At 31.7% G+C, this 18,381-nt stretch overlaps 1 protein-coding gene across 3 annotated transcripts in view; it reads left to right on the top strand.

The window, feature by feature from the left end:
- The window catches only part of LOC127738050 (choline-phosphate cytidylyltransferase B-like), a 39,077-nt gene extending 21,443 nt beyond the window's left edge, over positions 1-17,634 (top strand). For all 3 annotated transcript variants that reach the window (XM_052249130.1, XM_052249131.1, XM_052249132.1), the window contains 6 exons: positions 2,156-2,272; positions 4,742-4,893; positions 5,513-5,595; positions 11,099-11,237; positions 12,494-12,628; positions 15,134-17,634. In XM_052249130.1, the coding sequence (XP_052105090.1) occupies positions 2,156-2,272; positions 4,742-4,893; positions 5,513-5,595; positions 11,099-11,237; positions 12,494-12,628; positions 15,134-15,385 (878 nt within the window). In that variant the 3' untranslated portion in view covers positions 15,386-17,634. The remainder of the gene's footprint in view (positions 1-2,155; positions 2,273-4,741; positions 4,894-5,512; positions 5,596-11,098; positions 11,238-12,493; positions 12,629-15,133) is intronic.
- Positions 17,635-18,381: the final 747 nt, after the last annotated feature.

Here is an 18,381-nt window from a genome sequence, read left to right as displayed (position 1 = left end):
CAAAATGCAACATAGAAAACTTAAAAACTGAGCAACACAAACCCCACCAAAAGACTGGGTGATCTCAGGTGCTCCATAAGGGTAAGCAGATCCTGCTTCACATGTGGCACCAGTAGTGTTGCACTTAAAAGTACAAATTTGGTGACAAGTCTAATTTGGTTGGTCACATTCTTAAAGTTTTGGTGTAAAGTTGTTTGATGTGAAGTTGTAGCCTCATCAACACGAAACTTGTTACAAATCTTTATTGTGATACTGTCTTTCTAAATTTCTGCCAAATTAGGGGTTTGACCTAGATTTTGCAATTTACTGAACATGAAAATGTGAAATCTGAAATCAGAACATTCTCAGGTTTAAGTTTTGGTTTAAACCAGTTTAAATTGAAGTTGTGGTCTCATCAACATGAAACTTAGCACACATATCCATTACAATTTTAACTTTCTAAAATATATGCCAAAGTAGGGTTTTGATGCTAATTTCATGGTTCAGTGAACATAACACTTGATAATCTGTGCAGGACACACATGTTGACACATTTTCTTAAAGGGGCATTAGCTACGAGATATGAAAAAAAAAAATATGTGAATTTTTTTTGTTCAATCATTAATGAAAGTGATATAGTGAAATACTAATTTGCTTTTAGCAGCCAATTTGGTTTGATTTTGTCAAAATAAGACAAGAAACATCGCTGATGATTTATTCACTTCCGAGTGAATAATTCGACCTCATTGAATCCGTATTCATGTGACCTTTAATTTAACCCCTTAGTTGGAGATGGGGTACACATGTATTCAGCTAATAAAAGGAAAAGAATGTCAACATTGAAAGTGAAACAAGGATTTATCATTTGGTTGACTGATTCGATCAACAAAAAAATCATTCTTACACAGGTAAAAATGACGATAAACATACTGTTTAACCTACAAAATGAAATCAAACAGACCTAAAAAAAAATAATTGCAAGTGGACGCTATCTGTTTATATTTATATTTATGTTTATATCAGGTTATATGACCGTCGGCATGAATCTTCGGGGGTCATCTCGATGGTTAATTATATGACGTCATAGACAAAAATACATACGAAATTATCGAGTCCATGTATTGTTAATTGTTTATTTTAGACTTTTTGTAACTTGGATATATGTTTTAGTATGTTATAAATCAAATATGAGAGTTTGAGTCAAATTGATGAAGATGAATTTGACAGCTAATGCCCCTTTAACGTAGTCTTTTTAGGTTAGTCAACTTTTTCATTTGAGATTACCAGAACAGCCTTTGATAAGCAGTCATTTTGATCACCTCTTCTAGAAATCTGTACTACTGTACCAGTAATTGTAACATATATCTGTTTCTTGAATTGTTATATCCACTGATTATCCAGATTGACTACCATGGCTTCAAACTTTCTGAGCCAGGTGTTATACATATGAAATATTTAGTTCATGCCAAACTCAATTTGACATACATAGTATTTATGATATCTTCTTAGACTGATACTTATTGATCTATTAACTTTCATGTATGTCTGTCATTTTTAACTGGATTTTCGAAGGAAAAATCGGTTATTGATTTGGGGATGTACGGCGGGCGGGCGGCTGCCAAACAGTGTCCGTTCATTAACATGAAAACGCTTTGACGAAATTTTTTCCAATTTAGATATAATGTTTCCTGTGACTAAATGAAGGTCAAGTTCAATTTTCACGATTTTAGCTTTTCTCGTCTAGATGTGTATTTGATTTCTACGTTAATTTCTATGGCATTGAACCAGCGATAACTCAAAGTTTTTTAGGTGTCAATGTACTCTGTCTCAGCCAAGAGGTTTTGTCCTTTCACTATACCAATGGACCAAACAATTTTTTTTGGTTACAGTTCGAATTAATTTCTTCAACAAGTGAATCTTATGTATTAGAAAGTTTACATCATAAAGAACATGTGTTTAAGTTTCATATTGATATGACCATAACTTCATAGATAAAAATTTCAGCACATTGCAAAATAAAGGTTTTTTTTTTGGGGTTAATAATCAGGTGCAGTGTAATGAAAGTATGCTTACCATCTAATTCCAATGGTTGATTTTCTGTTTCAGAACTGAGGAGAGGTTTGGAAAAAATCAAAAACCTTATTATAAGTTAAAAAAAAGTTTTATTATTTTGTAGCTCCCAGGCGAGTACGAATCTACGCAGATGGCATCTATGATATGTTCCATTCTGGTCATGCTAGACAACTAATGCAGACAAAAATAGCGATACCTAATTCATATCTTATAGTTGGTGGTAAGACAAACTACATTTTCAGTATTAAACCTGGAAAAGGAAATGATATAATATGAAACAAAAACACCTCATTGGATGAGGTCAGCACAAACACATCAGTACTGAATACATTGTAATCGATGAGGTCAGCACAAACATGTCAGTACTGAATACATTGTAATCAACAACAAAATATAAGTATGAATTTGAAATGCTTTCTTAGAAAACAATGAATAACCTTATACAGACAGCACAAGCCAAAACTGTCAGTTCACTTTTTTTGTGCCAAAATTAGACCCCTTGTTTAAAACATTGAATTCAAAGCTAATTTAAAATCAAGGCAATGTTAAGCACAATAAGATTAAAAAACAAAATCAACATTTTTATCTATATATATCAAAGGAGGTAAATGGTATATTTTATGTCAATGAGAGGCAACCAAACAACACAAAAAAATCCATGCATAGTAAGGAATATACATTATAACATTAATGGACTTTCCTGAAAAATGTAAAAAGAGGTTTGGATAAAGGATCCACATTAACAATTTTACATTTACTCCAAAATTTGACTTTTATTCCAAAAATTGGACTCCTCAGAGTAAATTCAGAAACATTTCATATCTGCATATGATGACAATGATTAATTGATCAGTTTTTAATATGATAGCTCTGAAGGTAACAGTGTGGAGGAAGACATATAACTCTACTCAGAATCATTCATCTAAGACCAAGTTGAACAGTTTTTACTGTTACTCATAAAAGTCATATTTAAGGCACATAAGCAGCAAGTATATATTTTAAAGTCTAGTTTGACTTGAGCAGATTAAACACACAACCTCCTGCAGTAGAGGCCACTCAGGCAGTTCATATGGCTAAGAACCTTACAATATAACAATAACAATCTGCAACAAGAATGAAAAAGGAGTTCAGAAGACAAGATGAACATTGCCATTTTTATTAATTTAATTTTAATTTTATTATTACATTCATGTATATCAACAAGAATACCTCAGTATTGAAAAATGTAAATGAGAACTCTTCAATAATGAAAAATGGCAAAAGAATACTTCAATAATGGTTGCCAACAAGAACACTTTAATAATGGTTGCCTACAGGAAACTTCCAATAATGGTTGCTAAAAAGAACACTTTAATAATAAGGCCAACAGGAAACGTCAATAATGGTTGCCAACAAGAACACTTCAATAATGAAAGAAGTCAACAAGAAAACTTCCATAATGAAAAACTAGAGGCTCTAAAGAATCTGTGTCACTCACCTAGGTCTTAGGCAAAAAACACAAAAAATTGATAGAATTCGTCTTTAAAGGGGAATTACTCCAATAAGGAGTCATCATACTATTTTGACAATGCCTGACTTATTTGTAGATCTTGTCTTACTGATAACTTTAGCTTATTAAAGTTTCTATCCATCTATTATAGTTTTTCAGATATTAGACATAAACACGAAAGATTTATAAAAATCGTCATTAAAGGGCAATAGCTCCTATAAGGAGTTATCTGACGATTTTGACTATGATGTCTTATTTGTAGATCTTGTCTAGCTGATCAGTTTTGCTTCGAAAAGTATCTATCTATGATAATTTTCAAGACAATAGGCAAAAATGAAATAAAATGGTAAAATTTGTTAAGGGCAATAACTCTTATAAGAAGTAGTCTGATAGTTTTGATGTCAATAGTCAATAGGTAGATCTCATCATTTTCAACATTTTTGCATGGTCAGATTTTCTCTATAGCTGTTTTCAAGATAATAGACAAAAATTGCATTTTGCCCCTATCTAATTTTAGCCATGTCGGCCATGTTTGTTGACAGGCAGGGTTCTCAGACACAAATTTTTAAACTAGATACCCCATTGATGATTGTTGCCAAATTTGGTGAAATTTGGCCGAGCAGTTTCAGAGAAGATGATCTTTGTAATCTTGACGACAGATGACGGGACGCCAATTATTAGGAAAGCTCACATGGCCCTTCTGGCCAGATGATCTAAAAGTCAACAAGAACACTTCCATAATGAATTTATGTTCAATAAATGACAATATCAACAAGAACACTTCAATAAATGAAAAAATGCAACAAGAACACCAGTACTGAAAAATGTCAACAAGAACAATTATGAAAAATGCCAAAAAAACACCTCAATAATGCAAAATGGCAACAAGAACACCTCAACAAGAAATGTCAGCAAAAAATCAACTGCTATTGTCAACAAATGTTATACCTAATGGCCATACATTTTTTTTTTTTTTTTTAGTCGAGTCCTCCAATGAATTAAAAATCGTTTGAATTTATAGAAATTAAACTCCACCAAGAAAACAATCTGTATTAAATACATTAAATAAATATTAATCAATTCTAAATCAAAGCTAAAGGTAAAGAATTAAAAAAACAATTAGTTAAATTTTTATATCTACATTTACAGTGTGTAATGGTGACTTGACTCAACATTATATTTTTATATCTACATTTACAGTGTGTAATGGTGAATTGACGCAACAGATGAAGGGAAGAACAGTAATGGATGAAAAAGAAAGATACGAAGCTATACGACATTGCCGTTATGTGGATGAGTTAGTTACAGATGCTCCATGGACTCTAACTGATGAATTTTTAGAGATGCACAAGGTATGATATGTAAACTAAGGTTTTTGCCTCGTCTCCAATGTTTATTGCAGAATGCAAGACATAGGAAGCTAATCTGGAGGCAGCTGTGTAAACTATTTGTAAAAAGCTTTCAGATTGTAGAAGAGATGGATTATCAATATCTTGAAAATTGCGTTGATTTGATTGGCTTATCCAGCGTTTTGAGAAGATATTACGACATTTCCATTGGCTATGCGTTAGGTCATTGATGACTTTTAAAGATTAAGACCATGTACATTTCGTCCATGGCAACTGACTTCTTCAATAATGTACAAAACACTCACACTTTTTACCTGAAAATCTTCTATTTGTTAAATTTTATTGCATTCTGAAGCGTACAAAAAGTTTTAAAATATCTAATGTTCAAGTTAGACAACAGAAGAGGACATATGACGTCATACTGGTATGTGCAAAAGAGTAGATCAACGAAACAACTGGTGAGAACTGGATATCACTTGATATCAACTCAAGTTAATTAATTATATCCAATTCTCACTCTTTGTGAAAACCTATAAATATGGTCTGTAAGTTTTACAAAAAGTTATTTTCTAAATGAATTTATGTGATAAAGTAATGGGAAATTTTTGTACCTATCCTACAGATAGACTTTGTTGCCCATGATGAAATTCCATATGGAGCGGTAGGTTCAGATGATGTGTACGCTATGATTAAAGAAAGAGGGATGTAAGTTTTATATACATTTAATGAAGTGTTAAAAAAGGATAAAAGATGTTGAGTCAATGAGGCAGCAATTGAACAACACAAGTTAACTAAAATCAGACATTTAGATGTTGTTATACAGCTATCAAGCAACAAAATCATATGACAAACTCTAAATCCCCTGTGGCGTGATAAATTGGGAATGAAAGCAAGATAAGACTTAAGATCTAGCTTAAATGTCATGCTCCTTGGACTAAGAATTGATTTCCAAAGTTTAGAAATTATTGTTCTAAAATATTACAATTTTGTTCATAGATTAATATAGGAGACTATTGGAGCTTCACATAAAAAGTAGTTCTTTCTAACCAACATTTCATACTTCATTGAGTCAGATTGCTTTAGTTTGATGATATTTCCTGGATACTAAGGGACTTGCATCTTATTTATATGAACATGTCAGATGATGAATTGGTGGCTATATTCTAGTCCAAATAATTATGCTGTCTTGAAAAAGATAGGTGAAAGATATATACCAAAGGACATTCAAACTCACAAGTCGAAAATAAACTGACAACACCATGGCAAAAAAGAAAAAGACCAAAAGACAAGCAACAGTATACTAAACACAACATAGAGAACTAAGACTAAGCAACACGATCTCCACCAAATACCGGAGGTTATCTCAGGTCTGCTCCACATTTGGCACCTGTCGTGTTGCATATATACTAATACTTTCCTTTTGTGTGCTTGTTGGTTTCCAAATTTTTCCCAAAAATTTCAAAGTAATGATAAAATAAGTTACAATTCTATGGAACGCCACAGCTGTCTTATGTGGAACTCTGATATTATTTTATGTTGTTCTATTATTAATTGATGATAGTTTGTCTTCACATAATATGGTTTTGACATTACGTAATGATGTTTTGATATAACTCAATATGGAATAGTCATTACTTAATGATATTCCGATATTACATGATATGGTTTCGTATTGACTTGATATAGTTTTGTCATTACTTAATATGGTTTTGTCATTACTCGATGTGGTTTCACCATTATTTAATGTGGTTGTGTCATTAGGCAATGTGGTTTTAACATTACTTCATGTGTATGTGACTTAACGTAATGTAGTTGTTTCATTACATGATGTGGTTTTGTTATTTCGTAATGATGGTTTGCCAATTCTTTATATGGCTTTAACATTACGTAATGATGTTTCAGTATTTGATGTGGTCATGTCATTCTTTGATGTGGTTATCCCATTACTACTACGAGGTAAAACCACATGACCATTTTGGAAAAAATATGTTCTATTTCCATATGTCTTTTGTGTAATGCGCTTTGGATGAGTACCGCTATGCATTAAGTTAAAGTTCAAATTAAAGTTCAAGTTGTTGTTCAGAGTTATTTGGTATGAAAAAGAGGAACGACAGACAAAAATAAGAAAAAAAGTACTAAAAAATTAACAGTAATTCGGACATAAGGGGGACATCCCCAAACCATTTGGTCCTGCCGTTTTTTCCTTAGTTCTTAAATGAAAGCTGTAAATTAATAAATAAATTAAAAATTCTTATTAACCCTGTGTCTTGCCTGATAATTCTGCTGTCAGTGAAAAAGCGTAATGTTGACTGACTGTACATTAACTGGTACACTTAACGGGGGAAAAAATGTTTTTCTGTAGATGCTTTTATCTTGATCTTGAAGAATAACTCCTATACAAGTTTTTATAACAATTCATGGAGGTTTACAAATTTATCATGTCAAAACAGTTTAATTCGGTAATATTTAATGCATTAAAAAAAACCTTGTATAGAAATAAAGAAATGTGGTATGATTGCCAATGAGATAACTCTCAACCACATACCAAGTTTCTAGTTGAACTTCGAGTTTGAGTCACATTTAAAGATAGAGTTCCGAATTACAATTCGACTTCAACTTTGAATTTGAGTCACCTTTTGACGTAGACTTCGAGGTAAACCCTTATTTGAGTCTCATTTAGATTAAGATTAAGAGTTGAAATTCGAGTTATCTCATATGAGTTCTATTTTTTTTTTATCGTGAATCAAGGGCTTTTGCTCGAGCTTCCGAAAAGAGGGTTCAGGGGTAGGTATGCGTACAAAAGATAAACAATTTTACAGCATACAAAACACAACATAGAAATTGAAATAAAGTTAGATGTGGTGTGATAGCCAATGAGAAAATTATCCACCATAGTTTAAATGCAGTGGATGCAAGCAATCATAGGCAACCGAACAGCCTTCAACACACCGTATAGTCAGCCACAAAAGACCACCACGTGAAAATGTGAAGCAATTCAAACGAGAAAACTATCGGTCTAATTTATAGCTAAACAATCTACGAAAAACAAATATGACACACATGAAACAACAACAACCATTGAACTACAGGCTCCTGACTTGGGGCAGGCATATAAAGAAAGTGCATGCGGCGGAGTTAAACATGTATGTAAGCGCTAAATCCTAACCTAACCTAGTGTATAATAGCACAGCATAAGAAGAAAATGTAAAGACAGTTTTGATTGGCTCAACTCAATAGATCAGTATGACTGGGTAACATAAATCCATCAGCGTGATCTCGAGTGCTTCGGAAGGATAAGCGGATTCTGCTCAACTTGTGGCACCCGTCGTGTTATTCATGAAAGTACAAACCCAGTGATTTGGTTTTATTTGGTAGTTTACATCCGAGGAAAAGATGACGGGATTGTGGTTACGACAACTGGAACCTATCTGTTGTCACCTGTGAAACAGATATTTCAAAAAGTATTTTTTTCAATTAGTGCGTGGTATATCAGAAACTGCAATTAATAAAAATAAAAGTTTATATTCATATGTTCAAATGAACATACACGCTAAAAAAAAAACCGGAGAATTTTTATTTTATAGAATTGATGCTTTGTCTCTTAGTCCCCCCCCTCCCCATTTCCCTTTAACTTTAGTGCGAGTTGATTTAAAGTGTCTCATTTGTTGAAAATACAGTACAAGTCTTTTGATTTGTGTCGTACTTGCTACATTAATGTAGCGACAGTGAGATACAACAAACCTATATGTCTTCGTTGGTAGTATCAATGGCGTCTTCATCATTTAGATAGTTAGGTTTCTAGTTTGAATTGTTTTTATATTTTTCATTTCGAGACCCTTTTAAGCTTACTATGTGGTATGAGTTTTGCTCATTCTAAAAGACCATACAGTCACACATATATATTAACTTCTATGTCATTTGGTATGTGGTTGAGAGTTGTCTCATTGGCAATCATACCACATTTTTTTTTATTTCTATATAAGGTTTTTTTTTTTGCATTGAATATTACCAAATTAAACTATTTTGACATGATAAATTTGTAAACCTCCATGAATTGTTATAAAACTTGTATAGGAGTTATTCTTCAGGACCAAGATAAAGCAGTGTTCCTTGGAATCATTTACGAATTTATTATAATACTGCTTCCATTTGAGAACTAAGGAAAAACCGGCAAGTGGTTTTGGGATATCCCCCTTATGTCCGAATAACTGTAAATGTTTTAGTACTTTTTTCTTAATTTTGTCTGTCGTTCCCCTTTTTCAGACCAAATAACTATGAACAACAACTTGAACTTTAATTTGAACTTTAACTTAATGGATAGCGGTACTCATCCAAGGCGCATTACACAAACGACATATGGAAATCGGTCTCAAAATAGAACATATTTTTTCCAAAATGGTCACGTGGTTTTACCTCGTAGTAGTAATGGGATAACCACATCAAAGAATGGCATGACCACATCAAATACTGATACAAACACATCATGTAGTGTAAAATCGACAAATTTTGAAACATCATTACGTAATGTTAAAGTCATATAAAGAATTAGCAAATCATCATTACGAAATAACAAAACCACATCATGTAATGAAACAACTACATTACGTTATGTCACATACACATCAAGTAATGTTAAAACCACATTGCCTAATGACATAACCACATTAAATAATGGTGAAACCACATCGATTAATGACAGAACCATATTAAGTAATGACAAAACTATATCAAGTCAATACAAAACCATATCATGTTATATCGAAATATCATTATGTAATGACTATTCCATATTGAGTTATATCAAAACATTATTACGTAATGTTAAAACCATATTATGTAAAGACAAACTATCATCAAGTAATAATAGAACACCATAACGTAATATCAAAGTTCCACATAAGACAGCTGTGGCGTTCCATACAATTCCATCCGAGATGTTCGATGACCTACTATGATTTTAAAATGGTTTCCCAGATTTCCCAAGATCCTTCACTTTCGGAGAGTATAAAATACCAAACTGCTTAAAATATTTTGACCAACAAGCACACAAAAGGTAAGTATTTGTATATATGCAAAAATTTCTAGCTGTCAATGAAGATTTCATGGCAAAATTTGGTCTCAAAGTTGAGAGGAAAAATCTCTCGAAGTCCAGACTTAGGTTCTTTGACTTCTGTTATTTCTTGATAAATTGCTTAATGAAAATTAATATGAATGGTACTGAAAAAAAAGATTGGTAAACTTGTTTTGGGCTGGTTTACATGAGTGCAAAACCAGTTTATGGTATGTGAAGTGGGACAGGGAAATGGGGCATCTATTTTATGTAATAAACTCCGACAGTTTTTGTCTCGCCTAGCCAGACATAGGGATTGCTTTTCCGGCGACGACTGCTGCTGCAACGACGGCTGCAGCACTGGCGTCAACAATTGTTAAGTTTTCTGCTTAAGTTAGTTTGATAGGAACTACTTGTGATAGATTTTTGATATTTAATATAAAGTTGCATTACTATCAGTACATATCAGTTTGACGACTATTTCCAGGCTCTGCCCCCTAGGTCATGGTCCAGCAACTTTGAATTAACTAACAATTTTCAATGTTAAGTTTTTCTGCTTAAGTTAGTTTGATAGGAACTACTTGTGATAGATCATTGATATTTAATATGAAGTCGCATTACTATCAGTTCATATTAGTTTGACGACTATTTTGAGGCCCTGCCCCCTAAGTCATGGTCCAGTGACTTTGAATTAATTAGCAATTTTCAATGTTAAGTTTTCTGCTTAAGTCAGTTTGATAAGAACTACTTGTGACAGATCAGTGATATTTTGTAAAAAAGTTTCATTACTATCAGTACATATCATTTTGAAGACTATTTTGAGGCCCTGCCCCCTAAGTCATGGTCCAGTGACTTTCAATTAATTAGCAATTTTCAATGTTAAGTTTTCTGCTTAAGTCAGTTTGATAAGAACTACTTGTGACAGATCAGTGATATTTTATAAAAAAGTTTCATTACTATCAGTACATATCATTTTGAAGACTATTTTGAGGCCCTGCCCCCTAAGTCATGGTCCAGTGACTTTCAATTAATAAGCAATGTTGCTGTCCATCAGATTGCCTTTTTCTGAATTTTATGTGTACAGATGAGACATATCTCTGTGTCAACAGTTTATTAAGTTATTACAATCTTACTGAATTTGTTTTGAACTGGTTTCAGGTTTTTAATTACAGAGAGAACGGAAGGGATATCAACAACAGATATCATAGCCAGAATTATTAAAGATTATGATGTATATGTTAGAAGAAATCTTAGTAGAGGATATAGTGCTAAAGAGCTCAATGTTAGCTACATGAGGGTAAATATTTATAGAATAAGTAACCAAAGAATTCAAATATAGAAAAATATTCAACAAGTGACCGAACAACACATTAGTTCACATGCTGTGGTTAAGAGATGCAAGACCAGGACAAAAGAAGGGTTTGATATTTAAAAAAAGTGTTTTCTGGGAAATAGATAAAAAATCCTCAACCAAAACGTTAAACTTTTTTGGAATATTTTAAGGTCAAATAAATGCAGGTTGAGTTTGATTTCTTGTGATTTGTCTCTTGTTATGGTCCATGATTTTCCAAGCATTTGTGAATTTACAGTTTAGGATGATAAATAGAAAATCCTTCACCGAATGACTTTCAATCATTGTGTAATTTTGTCGAGCCTTCGACTTTAGTCGAAAAAGTGAGACATAGCGATCCTACATTCCATCGGCGTCGTCGGCGGCGTCCACAAATATTCACTCTGTGGTTAAAGTTTTTGAAATTTTTATAACTTTCTTAAACTATCCTGGATTTCTACCAAACTTGGACAGAAGCTTGTTTATGAATAAAAGATAGTATCCAGAAGTAAATTTTGTAAAAATAAAGCTTGTTTATGATCAAATGCTAGTATCTAGAAGGAAATTTTGTTTTCTTCCAGTTAACATTACATTCAGTCTGCAGTTAAAGTTTTTAAACATTTATTAGATTCATAAACTATCCTGGATTTTTACCAAACTTGGACAGAAGCTTCTTACAATCAAAAGATAGTATCAAGTGGAATATTTTTATTGATTTACTTCCTCATTTTTGTTGAGCCTGCGATTAACAGAAAAAGTAGGCGAGACACTGGGTTCCGCGGAACCCTTACAAATTTTTTCACAACTTAACCTCTTCATTTGTCCTTTCTCCGATTTCTTTTTGCATATGAAAATACAAGACAAGGCTACATTTAAGGCAGTGGCTGATGGTGCCCATCATTCATTTAATATTACAAAAACTATCACTACATGAAATTTCTAAAAATATTGTAATTATAAACTGGGACTTTTGTACTTTGATAATTAGATCATATACATGACATTTTCCATATTGACCCTAGTAATATACCTGACCCATTACGACCTTGGCTAAAACTAGATATCAGATATGTCAGATATAGGAGGTTTTGGATCATACCAGGGGAGATATGGAAAACACCTTGCAATGATATAGAAATATTGTGCGCCATCTTTTGGTTATATTCTACATTGAATACAATATTTCTAAACAATTCATGTAATATATATGTTTATTTTTACAGGAGAAAAAAATTATTTTAGCAGAAAAATATAACACTATGAAAGATAAAGGAAAAGAATTCATTGATAAATGGGAAGACAAGTCTAAAGAATTCATTGGTAACTTTTTAGAAATGTTTGGAAAAGATGGAAGAATAGTAAGTGTTGTTTAAGAGACTTTTGAGTATTTTGTAGATGCTAACAAGAAAAATATTTAAACTTATACAAATGAAAGTGCATCCAAGATCAATTTAGGTTTTCCATATGCTAAGTCATGGCCAATTTCAAATCCTATTTTGCTTTGTCTGTGAGTCGCAGAATGTGATACTTGTCTGTCTGATATGATTAACCTAACCTTAACCTCATTTCATGGTTCAATGATGAACATTAAGTATTTGTGATAAGGTCAGTTTCTAAGATATATAAGTAGTAGGTTAAAAAATTTAGTATATAGAATGGTTATAAGGTATAATACTTGATCATCTGACAGGGCTTATTTGACCTTGACTTCAACTTCATGGTTCTTTGATCCGTGGTAAGCAATGTTTAGTAAGATTAGTTTCTCAGTTATTATAGGTAACAGGATAACTATATTTAATCAACAATGATTGTAAGCTGTCCATTTGACAGATTTCATTTTACCTTGATCTCCAGAAATGTTTCAATTAGAAATTCTAAGTTTTTGTAAAAAGATTAGTTTATCATTATTAGCAATAGGTTAACTATAGTAGGTGCACAGCATCATTTTAAGATAATTTTTAGCTCACCTGGCTGAAAGGCCAAGTGAGCTTTTCTCATCACTTGCCATCCGTTGTCATCCGTTAACTTTTACAAAAATCTTCTCCTCTGAAACAACTGGGCCAAATTTAACCAAACTTGGCCACAATCATTATTGGATTATATAGTTTAAAATATGTGTCTGAAGACCCTGTAAACCAAGATGGCCGACATGGCTTAAACATAGTGGTAAAATGCAAGTTTTGTCTAATATCTTGAGAACCGCTATGAATAGAGAAAATCTGACAGGGGCAGTAATGTTGAGAATGTTGAGATATACCTGCTGTCCATTTACCTCAAAACTGTCAGACAACTTCTTATAGGAGTTATAGACCTTAAATGTTAAATTTTATCAATGTTTTTCAGTTTTGTCTATTATTTTGCAAGCTTTAATAGATACAGAGAAATTTTCATTAGGAAAAATGATAAGCAAGACAAGATCTACAAATAATTCAACATGGCTGAAATCATCAAACAACTCGTTATTGGAGTTATAGCTCTTTAATGACGATTTTTACCAATCTTTTGCGTTTTTGCGTTTTATCTTAAAAAATATAATAGATAAAAAGAAACTTTAAAATACAAAATGATCAACAAGTCAAGATCTACAAATAAGTCAAACATGATCAAAATCGTCATTTGATTCCTTATTGAAGTTACTGCTTATTAATTACGATTTTTCCCAATTTTTTGCATTTTTGCCTATTATTTTGAAAACTGTAATAGATAGATAGAAACATTATATAGCAAAAATGTTCAGCAAGACAAAATCTACAAATAACCCATCATGGCTGATGGATGAAATCTTTAATCGACTCGTTATTGGAGTTATTTCTCTTTAAAGATGTTTATCCATTTTTTTGAGTTTTTGCCAATTATCTTGAAAAGTGTATTAGATACAAATGTAAAAAAAAACTTAGAAGTAAAAATGATTAGCAGGATAAGATCTACAAAAAGTCAACATGACTGAAATTGTCAGTTAATTCTTTATAGAGTTATTGCCCTTCATGATAATTTTTACCAAAAAATGGCTATTGTTGAAGATGCAGGTGAGCTACACAGGCTCTTTAGAGCCTTTAGTTAGGTGTTCATGTTGATTTGACCTTGAACTCATTGATAAACTTTTTGTGATACCTGAAGTAAGACTATTTCAGTGTGTGCATTCTTTCAAAAAGTTCAAATAGTCAAATACAATATTTTTTATGCCCCCACCTTAGCGGAAGGGGCATTAAGTTTTACCCTTGTTCGTCTGTACGTCTTTCCGTCCATACGTCCCAAAATTGGTTTCCATTCTCTCTTTAGTTTGCCTCAACCAAATGTTATGAAACTTATACACAATGCTTATTACCACAAAACACAGATCAAGTTTGAATTTGGGTAGCGTCACTTTTACCATACTAGAGTTATGCCCCTTTACAAAGGAAAAATTGATGAATTTTTTGTTTCCATTCTCCAACTTAAATTTGCCTCAACCAAATGTTATGAATCTTATACACAATGCTTATTACCACAAAACACAGATCAAGTTTGATTTTTGGGTAGCGTCACTTTTACCATTCTAGAGTAATGCCCCTTTACAAAGGAAAAATTGCTTAATTTTTTGTTTCCGTTCTCTTACTTAAGTTTGCCTCATTCAAATGTTATAAAACTTATACACAATGCTCTTTACCACAAAACTCAGATCAAGTACGAACTTGGGTAGCGTCACTTTTACCGTTCTTGAGGTATGTCCCTTTATAACGTTATATGCAAGGGGGGGCATGATCTGTGTCCCATAATAATAATAACTTTAAATCAATTATGCTTAATCATTTGATAGTTTTAATTTTCTTTAAAACCAACACAATCATAGTGCACATAAGAAACAAACGGTTTAATCTTTTCAGACCTCTTGGATAGCAGAAAATACAGAGAAAGTAAAACTAGCCATATCACCTCCCGCTAGTCCTGTTCCAGGTGCAAGTGATGAAGATGATGATGATGATGATGAAGACGATGATGATGATGAATACCAGGAAGCTTCATCACATTCCCCTCCATCACAGAGTCCGCCATCCAAAAGAGGTAGAACTCAATCTCCTGTTGTTGGTGCTACTTGTTCTAATTATGATGAAGAAATGGAGCATGAAAGTGTATAATATATCATAATATTGTTATTTGGATATTGCTGGTACACAACAAGCATTGATTGTTAGTCCGATAGTTGTATCTTGCCAGGAATGTATGTTGTTATTTTGATAGGAATGTATCTAATTTGTTATTAGTTAAGTACAAAATATGTTATTGTTAATAGGGGACTAAGGGATCTAAAAGTTTAGAGACTAGCATTAATGGACCAAAAATAAAGATATAGTTGGTATACAAAATGTTATGTAAATTTTAATATGTATTTTATCAAGTTTTAATATCCATTATTGCCTCATTATTATTAATATTTCTTTCCTTGTATCATTATCCATTTTGATCTCCTTTAAAATTTAGAAATCCATAAGGAGCCAGTTGTTTTTGATGAGTACATAATTAAAATTAAAATGTTGGCTTGCATTCTATATTTCTGTTGACAGAAGTGGGATTTCTTTAAGAAGTCAGAATCATTACATAAATTTTAATGAATGAATCAAACATTAATGTTCTTTACTTGCAGTGTTTTTTATGAAGTAAATGTGTCTTTGTCTATTTTAATTTACATTATATTCAAATCAGTATTTAATGTCTAGGTTCAAATCTTTAAAAATGTTGCATTGAAGATTTGAACGATCAGTCTAATATATTTGTATTGTATATTATTTGTGTCTCGTTGTGCTTAAGTTTGAATTGTCTTTGGTGGTGAAATGTAAATCCATGACTTGAAAAAAAATATGACTTGAAAAAAATAGGCAGTCAATGAAGCAGGAAAGGTAACCTCTGAAATCACATGAAAGTTATGAACGGTTTTATGTTATACAGAACCAGAAAAGATACAAGTATTTATACTCTTACATTGTAATTTATATAATTTATGTCGTTGATTTTTAATATTTTTTTATTAGATATTTATAAATTTTAAATTGTTATTCATAAACTGTTACATTTATTGTTTGTGTGTAAATGTATTTCCCTCAGTTGTCCTGATGAACTTAGCAATATATATTCCAAGTAAGAGGGTGATTCCTGCTAAAGCAACATAGGGCTGAAATTCCGTTAAAGTGACAGTATCCCAGTAATAAAATTTAAAAAAAAACAGAAAAGGAAAAAAAAGCAAATGTTATCTTTGGTATCTACAGTAAGTCTTTAATGTTAAATGAAAAATTTTGTTATGGACATTTAACAAAAAGAACATTTCAAAAGCCTTGTGTTTATAAATCTTAATGTTAGTAAATTGTAAATAGATATATGGTGTCTTGTTCTCAGTTAAACGTATCTTCAAAGAATCCATTCAAAATAGCATGTAATACATAATAATTTATAGCCATGTGAAAACTTCTCAAAGTTTTTTATTTTTTTTTTACATATTTCTAGATAAATTTTGTGTTATAATTTGAGTTTGTTGGTGAATATGATTACAGTATTCCATATATTATTTACATATTATTTGTACTGCTTTATCAGATGTGCCATTTAAATTACATTTTTTTCTACTACATTTGTACTGTCCTTTAAGCTTATAGTGTATAGAATTATTGTAAGGTGTACATATCCATCTGACATGATTCATTGAATCTTGACCTAATTTTCATGGTTCTTTGAACAATCTTAAGTTTTCATGACTAGTCATTTTCAGTTACTATAAGTAATAATGAGTCAACTGCATTTGGTCCATAGAATGCTTGCTGGATCATTAAGAATGTTGTAAAAAGTTGATCTCAAAGACTTTCAACATATAATTTAAAATAATCAGTAAAGCAGGAAAGAAATTTTAGTGTGTCCACTCTTGTTATTCATTTGGTATTACAACATTTTAGTGTAACATCTTAATGTAAAATCTTTTGTTTCTAGAAGTTTTATAACTTATAAAAGCGAGTTATTTTATATTTTAAGATTTTCCTTTCATTTCATGAAGAGTAAGTATTTTACTATTGAGGAAGTAACCATTATAATTGTTCCCGAAGAAGAAATTGTAAAATTTTTATGCTTTATTCCACATTTCAAATATGTGATTATTTCAACATTTACGCTTTCAAATTAAATTAATTCCACAACACATGTTAATCTTTAAAGATCTTCTATTAAGAACTGTATAACAATAATATGCATTTATTTGTTGTCTAAAGTATTGATTGTCAGAACATGCCTCAATTGTTTTTAGTTATTTCATTTGCATATTTCAGTCTATTCCTATCATGTGCAATATCAGTTTACGTTTTGTTAGGAAAATGCTATTTTTTTTAAATAAAGCCTTATCACAATTTTAGGTCTATTATTTATGAAGAACAGTTTATAAACTTCCCACAGCATATGAATTTTTCAAATTTACACATTGCATTCTACTACTCATAATGATCTTACCATATCAGTATATACATGGTTGAGCTATGCCAGACAATATATGTATTGATCTAACTATATCAGTATATACATGGTTGAGCTATCCCAGACAATATATGTATTGATCTAACCATATCAGTATAAACATGCTTGAGCTATGCCAGACAATATATGTATTGATCTTACTATATCAGTATAAACATGCTTGAGCCAGCCAGACAATATATGTATTGTTCTAACCATATCAGTATACACATGCTTGAGCTATGCCAGACAATATATGTATTGTTCTAACCATATCAGTATACACATGGTTGAGCTTACCCAGACAATATATGTATTGTTCTAACCATATCAGTATATACATGCTTGAGCTATGCCAGACAATATATGTATTGATCTTACTATATCAGTATAAACATGCTTGAGCTATGCCAGACAATATATGTATTGTTCTAACCATATCAGTATACACATGCTTGAGCTATGCCAGACAATATATGTATTGTTCTAACCATATCAGTATAAACATGGTTGAGCTTACCCAGACAATATATGTATTGTTCTAACCATATCAGTATACATGGTTGAGCTATGCCAGACAATATATGTATTGATCTAACCATATACAGGCTTGAGCTATTCCAGACAATATATGTATCGATCTAAC

This window comes from Mytilus californianus, unplaced genomic scaffold (assembly GCF_021869535.1).
Source record: "Mytilus californianus isolate M0D057914Y unplaced genomic scaffold, xbMytCali1.0.p SCAF_4, whole genome shotgun sequence".
NCBI classification, from domain to species: domain Eukaryota; kingdom Metazoa; phylum Mollusca; class Bivalvia; order Mytilida; family Mytilidae; genus Mytilus; species Mytilus californianus.
The sequence above is the reverse complement of the archived record's forward strand: the minus strand, read 5'-3'. Positions and strand labels throughout refer to the sequence as shown.